The following is a 16,948-nucleotide window of genomic DNA, read 5'->3' on the forward strand; positions in this document are numbered from 1 at the left end:
ACCCTTCGACACCTAAAAACCTTTTTTAATTTTAACTCTTTTAAAATAATATTTCAAATCAAAAAGTTGTGTCGTCAATGGAAGACATTTATTTATATCAATTTATGTTTGAACACTGTATTTGTCTTTGACAAATGCAATTTTATTTAATTTTAAATCAATGTCAATTTTAATATTATGACTTTTGCATAAGACGCACCTGGTGCGTCACTTATACTTAATATAAGAGGATGCAATTTTTAAAATGAGAATATTGTCTCCTTCTAAAGCCTAAAATATGTAAGGTAATTATTTATTTTTTTAATCTTAAATTCACACAAATTTAAATTGCATGTTCACTTCATAAGACGCACCTGGTGCGTCACTTATATTTAATATAAGTGAATGCAAATTTTAAAATGAGAATATTGTCTCCTTCTACATACCACAATATGTGAAGTAACTATTTATTCTTTTAATCTGAAATTTACACAAATTTAAATTGCATGTTCACTTCATAAGACGCACATGGTGCGTCGCTTATACTTAATATAAGAGGATGCAATTTTCAAAATGAGAATATTGTCTCCTTCTAAAGCCTAAAATATGTAAGGTAATTATTTATTTTTTTAATCTTAAATTCACACAAATTTAAATTGCATGTTCACTTCATAAGACGCACCTGGTGCGTCACTTATACTTAATATAAGAGGATGCAATTTTCAAAATGAGAATATTGTCTCCTTCTAGATACCACAATATGTGAAGTAATTATTTCTTCTTTTAATCTTAAATTCACACAAATTTAAATTGCATGTTCACTTCATAAGACACACCTGGTGCGTCACTGAGCTGTGAATGCATTTTTTAAAAAAGCACTCTTATGATTTTCTGAATATTACATTACAAATATTCCTATAAATAATCCATGTTGCAGAAAAACAAATAATAATAAATGATCAATGACAATTAAAAAATCATAATTGATACTACTTTTTCTTACAAAATATATAATAATATTTTAATTATAAATTTTGAATTCGTAATCAGGATGTATTAAAAGAAAAAACGACAAAACTTTTTGACTAACACGAAAATATTTGCAGAACCCTTGCACTCAAGGGAAAATTCGTCGTCAAATGAGGTGAACAAAGGGTTGAACAAAGTATTAGCGAGAAGAGAGCAGGTTCAAAGGAAAATTGCCTACTTAAACGATCTTATCTCTCGACAATGCTTCGATCTTGGTCTCTTTGTCCCCAGGAAGCCGACATCCTCTCGAATAAAAGTAAAAAGAACAGCGTTCTCATGAAATGAAAAGCGTATTACGAGTCGACTGGGATTCCAGCATTTGTTCTCACCTTTTCCTTAATTAATAACCATCTGTTCAAATTAATTTGTCGGACATATCGATTTCACTGTCACGATAAATCAACGCGGTATACTTTACTATAATTCTCGTTTCGTGATTTTAGTTTTCAAAGAGAAAAATTTATATGAATAAATCTGAACGGTATACGAAAAAATATCCTTGCCAACTTACCTATAGAACAATCGACGAGAAACTCAACAACTGAATTCGAATCAGGTTTCGTATGCAATCTCTCAATATACTGTTCATAAGTTTAATTCGAAAACTATAAACAATTATAAAACATCACAACAAACGTGAAATTCACAGTTTGCTTTTAAGATACTTATCGAATAGTATAATAAAATATTATTATAAATAAATGATAGTATATATATATTTGTAAATCATCGTTGAAGAAATATACAGGGTGTTCCAAAGTCCACATATGATTATATCACAACATTTATTTCAAAACTTTTTTTTCGGATTCCATTGAAAACACTTACACCATAGATTTTTCAACCGTTACTACAATTATCAAATATTGTTCGAAAGAATCACAAATTTTTCATGGTTATTAATTCCCATTTAACCGTGGAAATTTTATATAACCATAATAGTTTCGTATAACCATGAATACCCCATATGACCATAAGAGTTCCATATGAATTTGATAAACCCGTAGGAGGTCAAAAATTTCGTATACCATGTAAATTTCTAGTAACTATTAAAATCCCATATTAGTACAAGGTTTAGATGTAATCACAAACCCCATAACACCATGAAAACCCCATAGGATCATATGAATCCCATATAGCCACGAAACCTTGATATAACCATACAAGTCCCATGCTAGCATGGAAATGTCTCGTAACCACAAATCCCATAACACCATGAAAACCCCGTAGGATCATATGAACCCCATAGAACCCAAAATTCTGATAAAACCATAAAAGTCACAAATTACAATGAGAATTTCACGTAACCATAAAACCCCATAACACCATAAAACCTGATAACCCCATAAAAACCCCATAGGATCATATCAACCCCATAGAGCTTAAAATTCCGATAAAACCATAAAAGTCACAAATTACAATGAAAATCTCACGTAACCATAAAACCCCATAACACCATAAAAACCCCATAGGATTAAATAAACCCATATAGCCAAAATCCACATATAACCTTAAAAATTCCATATTATCACGGAAATCTCATGTAACCATAAAACCCCATAACACCATAAAACCCCCATAGGATCATACGAAGCCCATATAGCCCAAAACTTCGATGTAACCATAAAACTCACAAATCACAATGAAAATCTCATGTAATCATAAAACCCCATAACACCATAAAAACCCCATAGGCTCATAAAACTCCCATATTACTCATGAAAATCTTATGTAACCATAACAGGTGCATGTAACCTTAAAAAACACCATTTAACCATGAAACCCTATAGAACCATAAGAAATCCCATAACACCATAAGAAAACCCATCTAACCATAAGAAACCCTACATAACCATAAAAATCCCATATAATCATAGAACCCCCAAATAAATAAAAATTCCGTATAACCGCAGAAATCCCATATAACCATGAAAGCATCATATCACCATAATTCCCATATAACCATAAAACCCCATGTAATCATAGAACCCCCAAATAAATAAAAATTCCGTATAACCGCAGAAATCCCATATAACCATGAAAGCATCATATCACCATAATTCCCACATAACCATAAAACCCCATAAATTATATAAACAGCCTAAATAACGATACTATTCGCACACGAGATCGAAAACTTTCGACACACCCGATATATCTCTCAAAATCAGCACCAAAGATACTTGAAGTTTTATGGGGAAAGAAATTGAAGGGTTCATACGAAGAACACGTGTTTTTTAGGCAAAGGAAAAAACACCCATGTATAATGTTACATCATGATTGGTCATTTGCTCTCGGATATGAATAATCATTGTTATTATTAAAACGGTCATAAACGAGCACATTGTATATAGATAATATATGTATATATTTATACGTGTGACTGTGTGTATATAGATATAGATAATCTCTTAAATTAATTAACTGTTCGTTCGTTCTTTGGTCGGTTAACTGCGGCAAATTGTGATCGAACTTGCTTCGCGAACTTGCTTCCGGTCTGGACGTTTAAGCATTGCCCTGAAAATGAAAAATGAAATAGCCGAATTAGTAGCGGGAACGCGCGACAACAATTTTTTTTAAACAATTGACACAATTCAAGCAAGAGGAGAAAATTCAATGAAACAGAACGCGATCGCGAGCATTCCCTCTAACACGTTTTTCAACGATAGGAGCTTGAATAATTTTGAAAATTAGACTGGTTGGACGATAATGGAGGATGAAATGAGCCCGTGTGTTCGTCGTTGATCAGTGAAAATCGCGTGCCTTCGAGACTCCGCTTTTTATAACGATTCGCAGACGCGAGTATAGTCGGTGGAAACAATGTAGTGTGCTCGTATAGCCAGCGCGGTATAGCGAGGTCGTAAATTTAGTTCGTAAGAGATACTGTGAGGTTTCAGGCTTCTTTCGATATACAGGGTGTCTCACAACTCGTGTAACTTCAGCAAAGGGGTGGTAGAGGACGTAATTCTGAATAAGATTTTCCTTTGCAAAAATGGGGTGTGAAGCTTCGTTTTTGAATTATTAAGCAAAAACGCGGACCAATCAGAGCGCGAGGAGTACGCCCAGTCGGCCATTATGCTTGAAGGCGTCGCTCTCGCGACTGCGCGCCGCGATTGGCGCGGAATCCTCGCGCTCTGATTGGTCCGTGTTTTTCTTTAATAACTCAAAAACGAAGCTTCAAACCCCATTTTTGCAAAGGGAAATCTTGCTTAGAATCGCGTCCTCTACCACCCCTCTTCAGGAGCTACACGAGTTATGAGACACCCTGTATGTCATAGAGAGGGTGAAATATTGCAGTTTTGTAGAACTGAATTTTCATACGCATTTCATGTTTTTATATTTGGGAATTTAGAAATTTGGGAACTTGAAAGTATGGAGATATAGAAATATGAAGATTTTGTAGTTATAGATATAAGAAATTATGAGATTGCAAATTAAACTTTCAAGCTCCAAATTTCTTAGTTTACCCATACTTTCAAATTTCCTTACTCGGTAATTTGGAAATTTGGAAAATCTGTACTATATGTAGAAATAACTCATTTCTAAACTTTGTAATTTTTTAAATTTCAATGTTAACAATTTTGAACTTTCTTACATGGAATTTTTGTATTATGGGTGTCCAAATTTTTGAGTTACCGAATTTGGAAATTTGTTCATTCAGAAATTGAAAATTGTCAGATTTGCAAATTCTTAAACTCACACACATTATCTTCCCGCTAGGATTTCATTTTATATTCCTTAGAACAATTTTACAACGTCGCTATATCTAGGTACAGACTATATGAGCGATCGAACAGAATCGTTAAAACTGAATCAGTAGAATATTTCAGACATTAATAAATCTATACATTGTCTAAAAAATATATACACCATGTATACAAAAATGTATATTCTTTACTATTGCATGTTAATTTACTTTGTTTTTACTTAGATAAGATTTTCATTTCAATCTAATTCTATCAAAAGACTTAAACTCAAATCACTTTATTTCCCTGAGGATTATAATAGTAAAAGAATTAATAATTTATGGGATGTAGACATTCATTATATTGTCATTAATGAAGTGATACAAAAAGATTCTTACAATATTCAATATAATGCAATATAAGAAGAGTTAAGTTCTGAAACTAGAATTTTCGAATTTAACCTTGTAAGTTTAAATATTAATTTCTATATTAATTTATAATATCGAAAGGGTCAATAGTTTGTAAAATATAGTGGACTCTCGTTATATTGCCGTCAGAGCTGTAAGGATATATTTGATGTCATTTACGTGGACCTATATAATTTTAAGCGTAAATGGTCTATTAAGGACATTTCATATCATTATTTCTTCTACTCTAACAGCTAATTTAAAAAAAAGAATGTAAAGAAGTTGTTTAAGCGCTAATATTACTATTGAAAAGTTTTATTTTTATATGCAAGTTCAAACCACCATAAAATAATCCTTCAAACTTTTCTCTTTTATTAGAAAATCAATTAATGCATTATGCATATGTTTTCTGGTCTCTGTTATGATATAGCGAGGTTGTAAAATGCTGTAGAAAGCAGAATAGGAATGAAGACCTGAAACTTTTATTAGGTCTCTAGGAAAGAAAAATTATTTAATTTTTGAGGTGCAAAATTGACAAATTTTTCAATTTATTAATTTCTTAATTTTTCAACTTTTTAATGTCTCAATTTTTTAATTTCTTAATTTCTCAATTTTTCAATTTTTCAATTTTTCAACTCCTCAAGTTCTCAATTGTTTAATTTTTTAATTTCTTAATTTCTTAAACTCTTAATTTCCTAATATCTTAATGACTTAATTTCCTAATAGCTTTATTCGAAACCTTGACATTTCCGTACATCTCAATTCCTCATATTTCTCACCCACTCAATTCCTCAATTTCGAAATTAAAAATCTCCATACTCCTAATTTTCTCAACTAGTTCAAGGCTCAATTTACGACCTCGCTATATCAGAACAAGTTCTACACAACGTACCATAATTTCACAGTTCACGTTTGTTTAAACGATAGCACACTAAACACTAATAACCCCATGGCAGTCAACATATGCAATAAACCATCATTTTTCAAGATATTCTGAATGAATCACTTTTTATACCACTTAACCCTCAACGATCACACTTCATCAGTAATATACTTGTATACATTATAAACACGTTATATGTCATACTTAACACACTGGGACGTTTAAAACCCCAGCCATTAAAACTATTCCTCACAAAGAACCTACTTATTATTTTAACTTGAACAAAAATTATAAATAAATTCTTTAAAAATTGTTTCAACTTCCACAGCCAATTATAAATCTTCAAAAATTGTTTCAACGTCCACAGACAGTTATAAAGAAATTCTTTAAAAATTATTTCAACTTCCACACCCAATTATAAATCTTCAAAAATTGTTTCAACTTCCACAGCCAATTATAATTTTCAAGAATTGTTTCAACTTCCACAGACAGTTATAAAGAAATTCTTTAAAAATTATTTCAACTTCCACAACCAATTATAAATCTTCAAAAATTGTTTCAACTTCCACAACCAATTATAAAGAAATTCTTTAAAAATTATTCAACTTCCATAACCAATTATAATCTTCAAAAATTGTTTCAACTTCCACAACTAATTATAAAGAAATTCTTTAAAAATTATTTCAATTTCCACAGCCAATTATAATCTTCAAAAATTGTTTTAACTTCGTAAAATTTAAACTTGAATATGAACAAATTCAGACACGTGAAAAAGTAGAAAAAATGGCGGTTTTCACACAGAAAAATTCAATACCCCAATTTTAATATGGAGAGCTGAAATTTTAATTAAACACTCCCCAGATATAATAATCAAAATACCGATATTTCAAAGCAGCTATTTATTAAAATATTTGAGATCCAAAGTGGTTAAAATTGAAGCTAAGCCAGGGTTTCACACCCCAGTGTGAACGTTAAGGGTTAAACTGAACTTCATAACATCAAATCCCAGAACGAGTCAATTTCCACCCCCTGATCAGATTCTCAACCTGATTAAAATTCAAGTTTCTCGTATGTTTCCCGTCAAAAAGCACTGTTAGAAGTCATACGATGATCGAAAGTACACTACATCGTTTCCACCGACTATACGCACTCGCTTGAGAAGAAAGAAAAGTTCTGCAGGAGAATCGACTGTAACGTTACGTAATAAAATGGGCAGATATCCAGCTAGGAATCGAGTAAAGGCTTTTTCTACGTTCGCTCGTTGGACGTCTCTAGTCGAGAAGAGTTAACACGACGGTTTATTTCGTATACTACGGTGTCCTCGTGTTTGGTAGTTACGGTGGTGATAAACGTATCGATCCTGAGACGCGAGTACAGCCGTTTTGATAATAGTGAAGAAAGGTGCCAGTGAGTACTTGATTGTAGCGATGGGATTTCGACAATTATTTTAAAAAAAATTTTCGGAGAAAATTCAAGCAAGAATTCAGTATTAAAATTCAATAATTGCATATAGAGTTTTAAATTGGTTCGTTAAAAAAATCGTTAATTAGAAATTATATAATAATTCATTGAATTGGTGATTAGTTAGGTCAAGTGTTAATTAAATAATCAACTTCGAGTGTTAATCTACTAATCAATTAAATCAAGTGTTAATCTACTAATCAATTAAATCATGTGTTAATTAATTAATCAATTAAATAAAGTGTTGACATACTAATCAATTAAATTAAGTGTTAATTAATTAATCAATTAAATCAAGTGTTAATCATCTAATCAATTATAAATTCGTTAAATCAATCGTTAATCATCTAATCGATTATAAATTGATTGATTAAATAAATCAATTATCTAATCGATTATGAATTAATACAATAAATCAATCATTGATCGTCTAATCGATTATAAATTAATTGATTAAATCAATCGTTATCTAATCAATTATAAAATTAATTACTTAAATCAATCGATAATCTAATCAATACTAAATTAATCAATTAAATTAATTGTTAAATTAATCAATTGAATTAATTGTTAATCGATTAATGATAAACTTGTGAATTAAATCAAACAATAATCGATCAATTATAAATCAATCAATTTGATCAGTAGTCTCCTATTATCAATAATAAATTATCAATTATAATTTATCAATTATAAATTCACTAATAAGGGTTGTTACCAAAAATAAGTGTATTTACTTGATAAATTATTCATCAAGTTTTAACGATTGATCCACAATTTTTACGTCACATTAAACGTCCTATAACAAGGGTTGTAAGCACCCTAATAAGGTTAGCTCACCCCAAAAGAGCAGCAAACAAATTATTTATCAAATGTTAACGATTGATTTACAATTTCTACGTCACATTAAACGGTACACGTGGCTTGCTCACCCTAATAGGGGTTGCTTACCCTTAATAAATCGTAGTAAAATCGTTTACCAAATTTTAACGATTGATTTATAATTCTTTACACACTTTAAACAGAACAGGTTCTTTACTCCTGTTGGGGTAAATATTTATCCCTTGCAAATAAACTTAAATAATTGACAAGAAAACCTAATTTGATACGAAATTAATTTTTACTGATTTTTACAATTTTTAAATTAAGTATAAAATATTTCACAAGGGTAGTTTACCCTCTTAAGGGTTTACCATCTTAAGGTTGATAAACCTCAATAAATAGTAAACAAAATTATTCATCAGTTAATAATTAATTTACTTAATAATTAATTTGTAAATTAAACGTAAACTAAACTTAATAAAAATGTAAGGTGAAAATATCACAGTGAAGTAATAAATATTATTCAGTTATTTTTTTTTAATTTTTCCAATATTTGACGAGTTCAAATTTCCTTGATTGTTCGTTTAATCCCATCGCTATTAGACAATAGTGGAATTCTAATAAAATAGCTCTACGTAAGGTGAAAAGGTTCGCATAGCAGTTGTGATCGATCTATCTCGTTACACGATCGGACAGAGACAAAGAAGGGTTGATATTCTAGACAGAGAATGGTACAATAGGGTTCTTCGAATATAAGTATGGATCATCAGGAGAGACGAAGAGAGACAGAAAGAGATATCGTGGAAGAGTTAATCATTCAATGCTTGTTTCTACTTGCCACCTACGAGACACTGTCTTTTTCTTTTTGCCTTTTAATTCGATTATCATCGATTGCTCTCTTTTTTACTCTCAGAGACATCGAAGGGCTTCTTGTGACGTGCACGTGGCAATGTCTCTCTAATTTCTTTGGTGCTTTCTGAGGTGATACATTTTCATTTTAATTAAAATTTTAATTGCTACTTTATAGTTCGTGTTATATAATTGAAATTTGCATTGCAATTATTTTTTTAATAGGAAGAGTTGTTATAATTTTGAATAAATTTAATTTTGATTTTAATTAATTTCAGTTTTAATTGCAAATTTAATTATAATTTAACGTGATTTCTGTTATAATTGAGACTTTAATTACAATCAGAATTAATTTAATTTTTAATTAAGACTTCAATCACAACCAAAAGTAATTTCAGTAGTAGTTAAAATTAATATCAATTATATTTGGAATTAATCATTAATAAAAATTATTGGAATAGTTTGTTTTGTATTTTCTTTTATTGTCAAATGTCATAAATAAATTTTGATGCATAGCACTGTCTGTTGAATATTAAAATATTTATCAAATAAACAACTGAAAAAATAAACTGAAAATAAAATTTTGACATTGGACTGAACACTGAAAATTAAATTAAATTGACAATTAATTTGTTGATAACATCTGTAACGATTGTGAATAATTTATTTTTAATAAAAAACATTCCATAGAATCTTTAACTAAAATAAACTTATATTTTAAAATTTATTTCTCCCATTATCTCCCTTTCTCTCTCTTCACCATCACCTCTAACCTACTCATCAAACAATAAATAGACAATACAATATAATATATACAAAAAAGGAAAACAAGAAATAGAAACAAAGAACTAAGAGTCTCTAAGACAAAGAATGCTATATAGTATTACTAAATAGAATGTAAAAAAGAGGAACAGCAGTTAGCAAATATTTAATCTTCCTTATTGAAGTTTTTATAAAGTACAGTATTCAGATCGCATTATAAAGATCTTTGCAAATACTTAAATTATACACAGATTTTTATAGGCACTTAAATTCTCTGCAAGTATTTTAATAACATTATTTTATAACATTTTTAATAACAAGCAATAGCATAAATTAATTACACTATAATTGGACAGATTTTGGTACTTAAATTACTTTATAAAAGTCTTTGCAAGAATTTAACTTGATTATAGTAATCCTCGCTATAAGAATTTTTTAATTGTAGTATCAGTTGTTACAAATGTTTAAAATACATTGTAATAATTCTTGCTCTACACATTTTTACTGATACTTAAATTACACTATTGCAAGTACTTAATCTGCACTACACATGTCTTTGCAAGTAATTAAACAAGTTACAAAAATACTTGCCAATTGCAGAAAAATTCTACACAGGAGTTTCCTAATAAAATCCTATCAACTGCACAAATTCTATAAATTCTATAAGTACTATAAATCTTTGAAAGTACTGCAAAGATCTATGCAAGCCTTTAAAATTGAATTATCAAAGCATTTTTAAGTACTTAAGTCACATATCTATGCAAATACTTAAGTGACAAGTATCTGTGCAAGTACTTAAGTCACATTATAAAAATCTGTGCGAATACCTAAGTCCTCGATACAAAGATTATAAGCATTAACTCAAATACTGATCTTTTTAAGTACTCAAGTTCTTTATAAAGATCTCTGCAAGCATTTATTTCACATCGCTTTGCAAATCCTCACAAGGATCTGAAAATACTATTCTTGTGATTCAGATATTCAAATGTCAGTTGCTTGAATCAAAGTACTCAAGTTGTATTACAAATATCTTTGCAAGATTTTACTCATTACTGCTTAAGTTTACAAGGATCTGAAAGTACTTGTGATTCAAATATTCAAATGTTTGCAGTTGCTTGAATCAAAAGTGTTAAGTACTGAAGTATTACAAAGATCCTTGCAAGAATTTAAGTCATTGCTTTGCAACTTAAGGTTACAAGGATCTGACAGTACTTGTGATTCAAATATTCAAATGTTTGCAATTGTTTGAATCGCTAAGTGTTGTTAAGTACTGAAGTATTACAAAGATCTTCCCAAGAATCTAAGTCACTTTGCAACTTAAGTTTACAAGGATCTGAAGGTACTTGTGATTCAAATATTCAAATGTTTGCAATTGTTTGAATCGCTAAGTGTTGTTAAGTACTGAAGTATTACAAAGATCTTCCCAAGAATCTGTCACTTTGCAACTTAAGTTTACAAGGATCTGAAGATACTTGTGATTCAAATATTCAAATGTTTGCAATTATTTAAATCAAAAGTGTTAAGTACTGAAGTATTACAAAGATCTTTGCAAGAATCTAAGTAACATTGCAACTTAAGTATCTCTGAAAGTACTTGAAAGTATTTGAATGTTTGCATGAATCACCCAGAAAGAAGGTTAAATACAGAAATAGTATTATAAAGATCTTTGCAAGCACTTAATGCATTACTTTGCAATTAAGCCCTCGTTATCGAGTCGAGACATCGACATTAAATAACTAGTGTCGTTTAAATATTAAATATAAATCCTACAATTAAGCGTTAGAGAGATAGAAAAGTTGCCACCTAAAGAGGCATAACTATATTACGATCCCGACTACAAGTGTACACTGTGGCTGTGTGTTGTGTTATGCGCAGAATGAACGAGGTTAATTTGCACAGGACAATGGAGGTGGAATTAATCCAATGCAAATGTAATACCGTTCGTTCAATCTGTTCAGCTACTCTACCAGGCAACTTTCATTCACTATTACAATCGTGTTTGATTCGGTACTTACTTATCGCTCCGATGGTTGCTCGTTTTTAACTCATCCGCGATTATTCACACGTCTATTTCACACTAGGGCTGTTACGGAAATTCGAATTCCAATTTTTTATTATTCGAGTAATGGAAACGTTTTCATTTCTAATTGTATTGTTAGGAAGGTTCGAATTGCATTAATTATTTGGCTGCAAATGTTAGGTAAAGATGTATTAATTAGGGTTGCTATTGTACTTTAGGTGGACAAATATTTGTCAATTTTGTAGCTCCTATAAATTCTGTAAATTCTTAAATTTCATACAATTTGAAATTTTATGTATTTTGTAAATTTTTAATTTAATAAAATTTCACAAATTTTTAATTTTATAAAATTTCATAAATTTTTAAAAGTTTGTACATTCTATAAGCGCTATAAATTTTATCAGTTTTGTAAATTTTATGAAAAATTAAAAATTTTATGAAATTTCCAAAATTTTAAATTTTGTAAATTTTCACAAATTTCAAATATTTATAAAATTTCATAAATTTTGTAAAGATTGTAAATTCTATGAACCCTATAAATTTTATCAATTTTAAAAATTCTATAAATCTATGTATTTTATAAAATTTACAAAGTTGTATAATATTTTTTAAAATTGCTCATACAATTTCAACTCAAAATTAATCATTAATTATTTTGTGATATTTTATTGATTATTATCAATGTTTCAACAAGATATAATTTAAATTTTGCATTTCAAAAATTATATTTATATTTCAATTTTAAAAATATACAATACAATTTGAAATTCGAACGTTTTTGATATTCGAATTAACTCGAAATTATGCGAATATTTGAAACAAATTATTTGTTCGATATTTTGCAGTCCTACTTCACTCTTACATCTGTTTTACTATTTTGCTTTTTTAGCTGCACAAAAATTCACTTTGTCCCACCCTTCTCTATCTCTGTTTTTTATCAATGAAAAAATAACACTTTGACAACCACACAATTTTTATTTTAATTTTTAATATATTAAAATTAATTTTTTCGTTGCAATTAAATTGAGTGAACTGTAATTAAATTAAATTACTGAATTAATTATTACATTTAATTATCAAAATTTTCCTCCTATTAAAATATGCAAAATTTTCATTTATAAATTTTTTAAAAAACATTTTTCATAAATTTAATACAACACTTTTTCTTCATTTAATAAATTAATGAATTAACAAATATTGTAGTCAAGAAAAATAATTTAGAAATATTAGTCTTGAAGAATTGAGTTATGAATAAACTTGCAATTCACGTGTGAAAATGGAAGGAAAAATTAGGTAAAGTCAAAGGTCGTCAAAGTGTTAGGTTCGTAACTCGGTTATCCGAGCCGTGGCACAGAACAAAGGTCTTCCCTTCAACGATCGATAACTCGGACCTTCAAATGAACTTGCGACACGAGGCACTTTTGTTCCCCTCAAATTCTTGCTTCAAGTCAAAGGTTAATGCTCGTTGATTGAGTAAATGGTCCACGCGAGCAATCATGCATCTTTTATGCGATTAATCCACTTATTCTCATAACTGCGTTAACGCAACGTCGACAAAAGATTCATGACAAAATTTTTCACACAATATACAAAAGTATATTATATTAATATATAAATAATAAATCTGCAACGTTACTTTAACGCAGTATTAAAAATTTATTAACAAATGTTCTATTCTTTTCCTTTCACAAAATTAAGAAAGTTTACAACGCACAAAAGCAACACAAACAAAAACTGAAAACATACGGGTGAGAATAAAATACATAAAAAGAAAAGAAAATGGGAGAGGAAGACGGGGTGGACAAACAAAAAGAAAAAACAACCTGTACGGCACCCTATTTATTATCTATAATTCATACACGCTGTAAAAGTTTCGATCAGCTTATCAATTATTTTCATACGCAGAAGAATAGCCTTCTTTCATAAAGAATATTGCCGCAGTAAATGTTGTATAAAGATCAACCGTCTACAACGTTTGTAAATATATACCTATCGAAGACAATAAAATCACGTAATTATTTGTGTGCTGGTCAGCAACAAGCAGTCTTGTATCGTCCTTTAAAAAGAGAATAATAAATCAGTTTTTACGGTCTTAATCGGAATGCTACTTGTTTCATACAAAAGTTAAATACTGTACCATAAAGCAATTAATTTGAGTTAAAAATATTGTACAATGTTTTGTAATTCAAAGCTCCAAAGGCGCAAATACGAAATTACAAAAACACTCATACAATATTAGCGGCTTAAATTAATACAGAAAAATATGGTGTAGTCTTTTACTATTGTACAAAATTGTAGCATCGATTAAGATCTTGTGCCGTAATTTATCAACCTTTGTAAACGCCGCAAGCTAAACGGTAGCCTGTAAACTGAAGTCTAACAGTAGACTTTAATTGACTTATCTCAATAATATATCAAAAGATAAACTGCCAAATTGGTTCCTTCAATGGAAACTATTTTCTAAATCTATATTTGAGCGTTTTCTATCACTAATAAATTGTTAAGTACTTGTTCAAGTATCTTAGTATATATCTTCTAAGTTAAGTACTCTTTGAAATTGATGTTAACACGTTCAACGCCTTGTGCTTAAATCCTAAAAGATGACTGTTCTGCTTGAAATACTGTGTTAAGAATTAATACTAATAATTCAAATACTGAAAAGCCCTAGACTCCATCTTAAATATTTTTGGGTCAAGAATCCTTTGTATCCTTGTGAAAATTATACTATTCCAAGGAAAAACTTAGGCAAATATATAAATGATGTTTTTAGGTTAATTTTAAGTACAAGACTCTTATTTGCACACTGAAAGTGCAAGGTGCCTCAATAAAATCTATACAGACTTCATTACTGTATTTGTAAATAAGTACAATGTAAAGAGGTTAAGTTTATATTACAACACTAACGCCATCTACAACTTCCATCATCATTTTTGATAAGGACCAATACTTTCTTATTGAGACATTTCTGCTGTTAATGCATAAACAAAGAGGTAACAGAAACATTTAATGAGTACAGGTTACTGTGCAATCAGTTATCTTCCAACACATCAGAAAAGACTTTTAAAACACATTGATATGCACAAATTGACATAAATGCACGGCACAGAACGTGTTAAGAATCAACGAACGCCCTCGTCCTAAAGTTCATTGACCCTCCAGGAACCTCTCAAGACAAACGCAAAATAAAAAGACGAAAGGAAACCGAGAAGCTAAGACAAAAATCCAATCGATCGATCGTGCGAACGTCTAGCCGCGATTACAGATCGTCTCGAAGACACGCGAATCGCGAACAAGCGAATCCATTCAAACAGAGGCTGAATAATCCCTGTAATACTTGAACACTCAGAAACTCTCGGATTTGACAAGATTATACTGATGCTTTAACCCCTCGATCAAGTCCATGTGATGGGGAGGCTCGATCACGTTCACTTTACGCTCCCTGAAATATTCTCGCCTCTGTTTATGGCTATCCATAATCGAACACGCGGCCGTCTCGCTATCCCTATCGACGCTCGGTTCGATCTGATCCTCCTGATCGCTCACCTGGACAATACTGTCTGGGATGGGCAACGGCTTGGCCACACCGATGCGAACGGTACCCTTAGGCGCACCCTTCAACGCTTGCACAGCCTGATCCAGCGTCGCGTTCTCCAGGGCTATGTCGTTCACGAACAGAAGCCGATCGCCAGGTATCAGTTGCCCGTCCACTTGAGCTACGCCTCCAGGCACCAGCGATCTTATTACTATCACAGTTTCGTTGGGGTTCATTGGATCCTGCAACAAACATCGTTACACTAGTCAGATTAATCGGTTCATTGCTGAAGGCAAAGTTCTAGCTAACACATTCTCCTAAGATCCTTAAATTGATTCTCATACGGAAAGGACAGTTATACTCATACGCTTATACACTTATTCTCATATGATCAAGACACTTATATGGTCAGGACACTTATTGGTTGTAGAATTTACTATTAACTTAGGTATAATGAGAAGTAACTTTCATAGGTTTCAAGATATAAAGGTGGGCAGATTTGTAATTAAGCTGATCAGATATACCTGATAATCCAAAATCGAGAACCCAAGGCCCCGTTCTCCCTTTACCAGTTCAATGATCTGCGGTTCGGAACTCCACATCGCGAGGCCGGTCAAGGGTTCCAGAGAACGCGACTTCATCTTGTTCAAACTGGCATCCGTGACCGTAGCTGTAGTCGTTGTCGACGCTAAGGAACCATCGGACTTGGCCTTAACCAAACGGTCCATCGTTGGCAGCAGATTCTGCAGGGATCCGCCAAGAATGCTCTGTAAAGCAAACAGACTTTGCATGATTAAGTTCATTCAAACTTCTGGGTTAAACTAGATTAAACTTTTGCAATGAAGATACGCAATAAGATTAGCCTAATAAGGTTAAACCAAAAGAAGATTAAGTAGACTGTTCCTTATAGAATTTAAATACTTACTCTAGTTTGGAACGCAGCCTGATGTTGAGCAGTGTCGATGGGGCACAAAGGATCCTGCGAGGCAATGTTCCTTCCACAAACCATTCGAACATGTATGGGTAATTCTTTAAGAACGCTAACTACTTCCATATGGTTGATGCCTAGCAACCGGTATCCGTTCACCTGCAAAAAAAATGTTAATCTTCAGTTTCAAAATCACATAAAGGAACGTAATCAACTTACAAGTTAACTGAATAGCAGTAGTCTTGCCTAATTAACAAAGTTAAACTATATTAAACGCCGTTATAGTCTGCTTGGATGATTATGGAGGACATGTAATACCGTGCTCATTAAGCTCCTCAGATTAAATAGCATTCGCTAGCACAGAAACTGAAGCTGGCAGAAAATTAATACCATGTAAAATACACATAGCATTCTACACCGTTTCCTAGAAGTTATTCATTTATCTATACAGTGAAGTAAAGCTCTGTTAATGGGCTAAGTTAAATTGCTTCTGCTAATTAGCATTGAGGAATTTACATGAAATAATGGGTATAATGATTGAGGTAATTAGGACTGAATATATATTCTTCTAATGAATAGTGTGACTAAAA

The 16,948-nt window shown here is 31.0% G+C and overlaps 1 protein-coding gene across 5 annotated transcripts in view; it reads right to left on the bottom strand.

Annotated features, from left to right (window-relative positions):
• Positions 1 to 16,948, bottom strand: part of LOC100875077 (multiple PDZ domain protein) — a 122,340-nt gene that overhangs the window by 53,381 nt on the left and 52,011 nt on the right. For all 5 annotated transcript variants that reach the window (XM_076539885.1, XM_076539884.1, XM_076539882.1 and 2 more), the window contains 3 exons: positions 16,356 to 16,517; positions 15,955 to 16,197; positions 15,442 to 15,672 (listed from right to left, as the gene is read on the bottom strand). In XM_076539885.1, the coding sequence (XP_076396000.1) occupies positions 15,442 to 15,672; positions 15,955 to 16,197; positions 16,356 to 16,517 (636 nt within the window). The remainder of the gene's footprint in view (positions 1 to 15,441; positions 15,673 to 15,954; positions 16,198 to 16,355; positions 16,518 to 16,948) is intronic.

The sequence above is a fragment of the Megachile rotundata genome, chromosome 14, assembly GCF_050947335.1.
Source record: "Megachile rotundata isolate GNS110a chromosome 14, iyMegRotu1, whole genome shotgun sequence".
Taxonomy (NCBI): domain Eukaryota; kingdom Metazoa; phylum Arthropoda; class Insecta; order Hymenoptera; family Megachilidae; genus Megachile; species Megachile rotundata.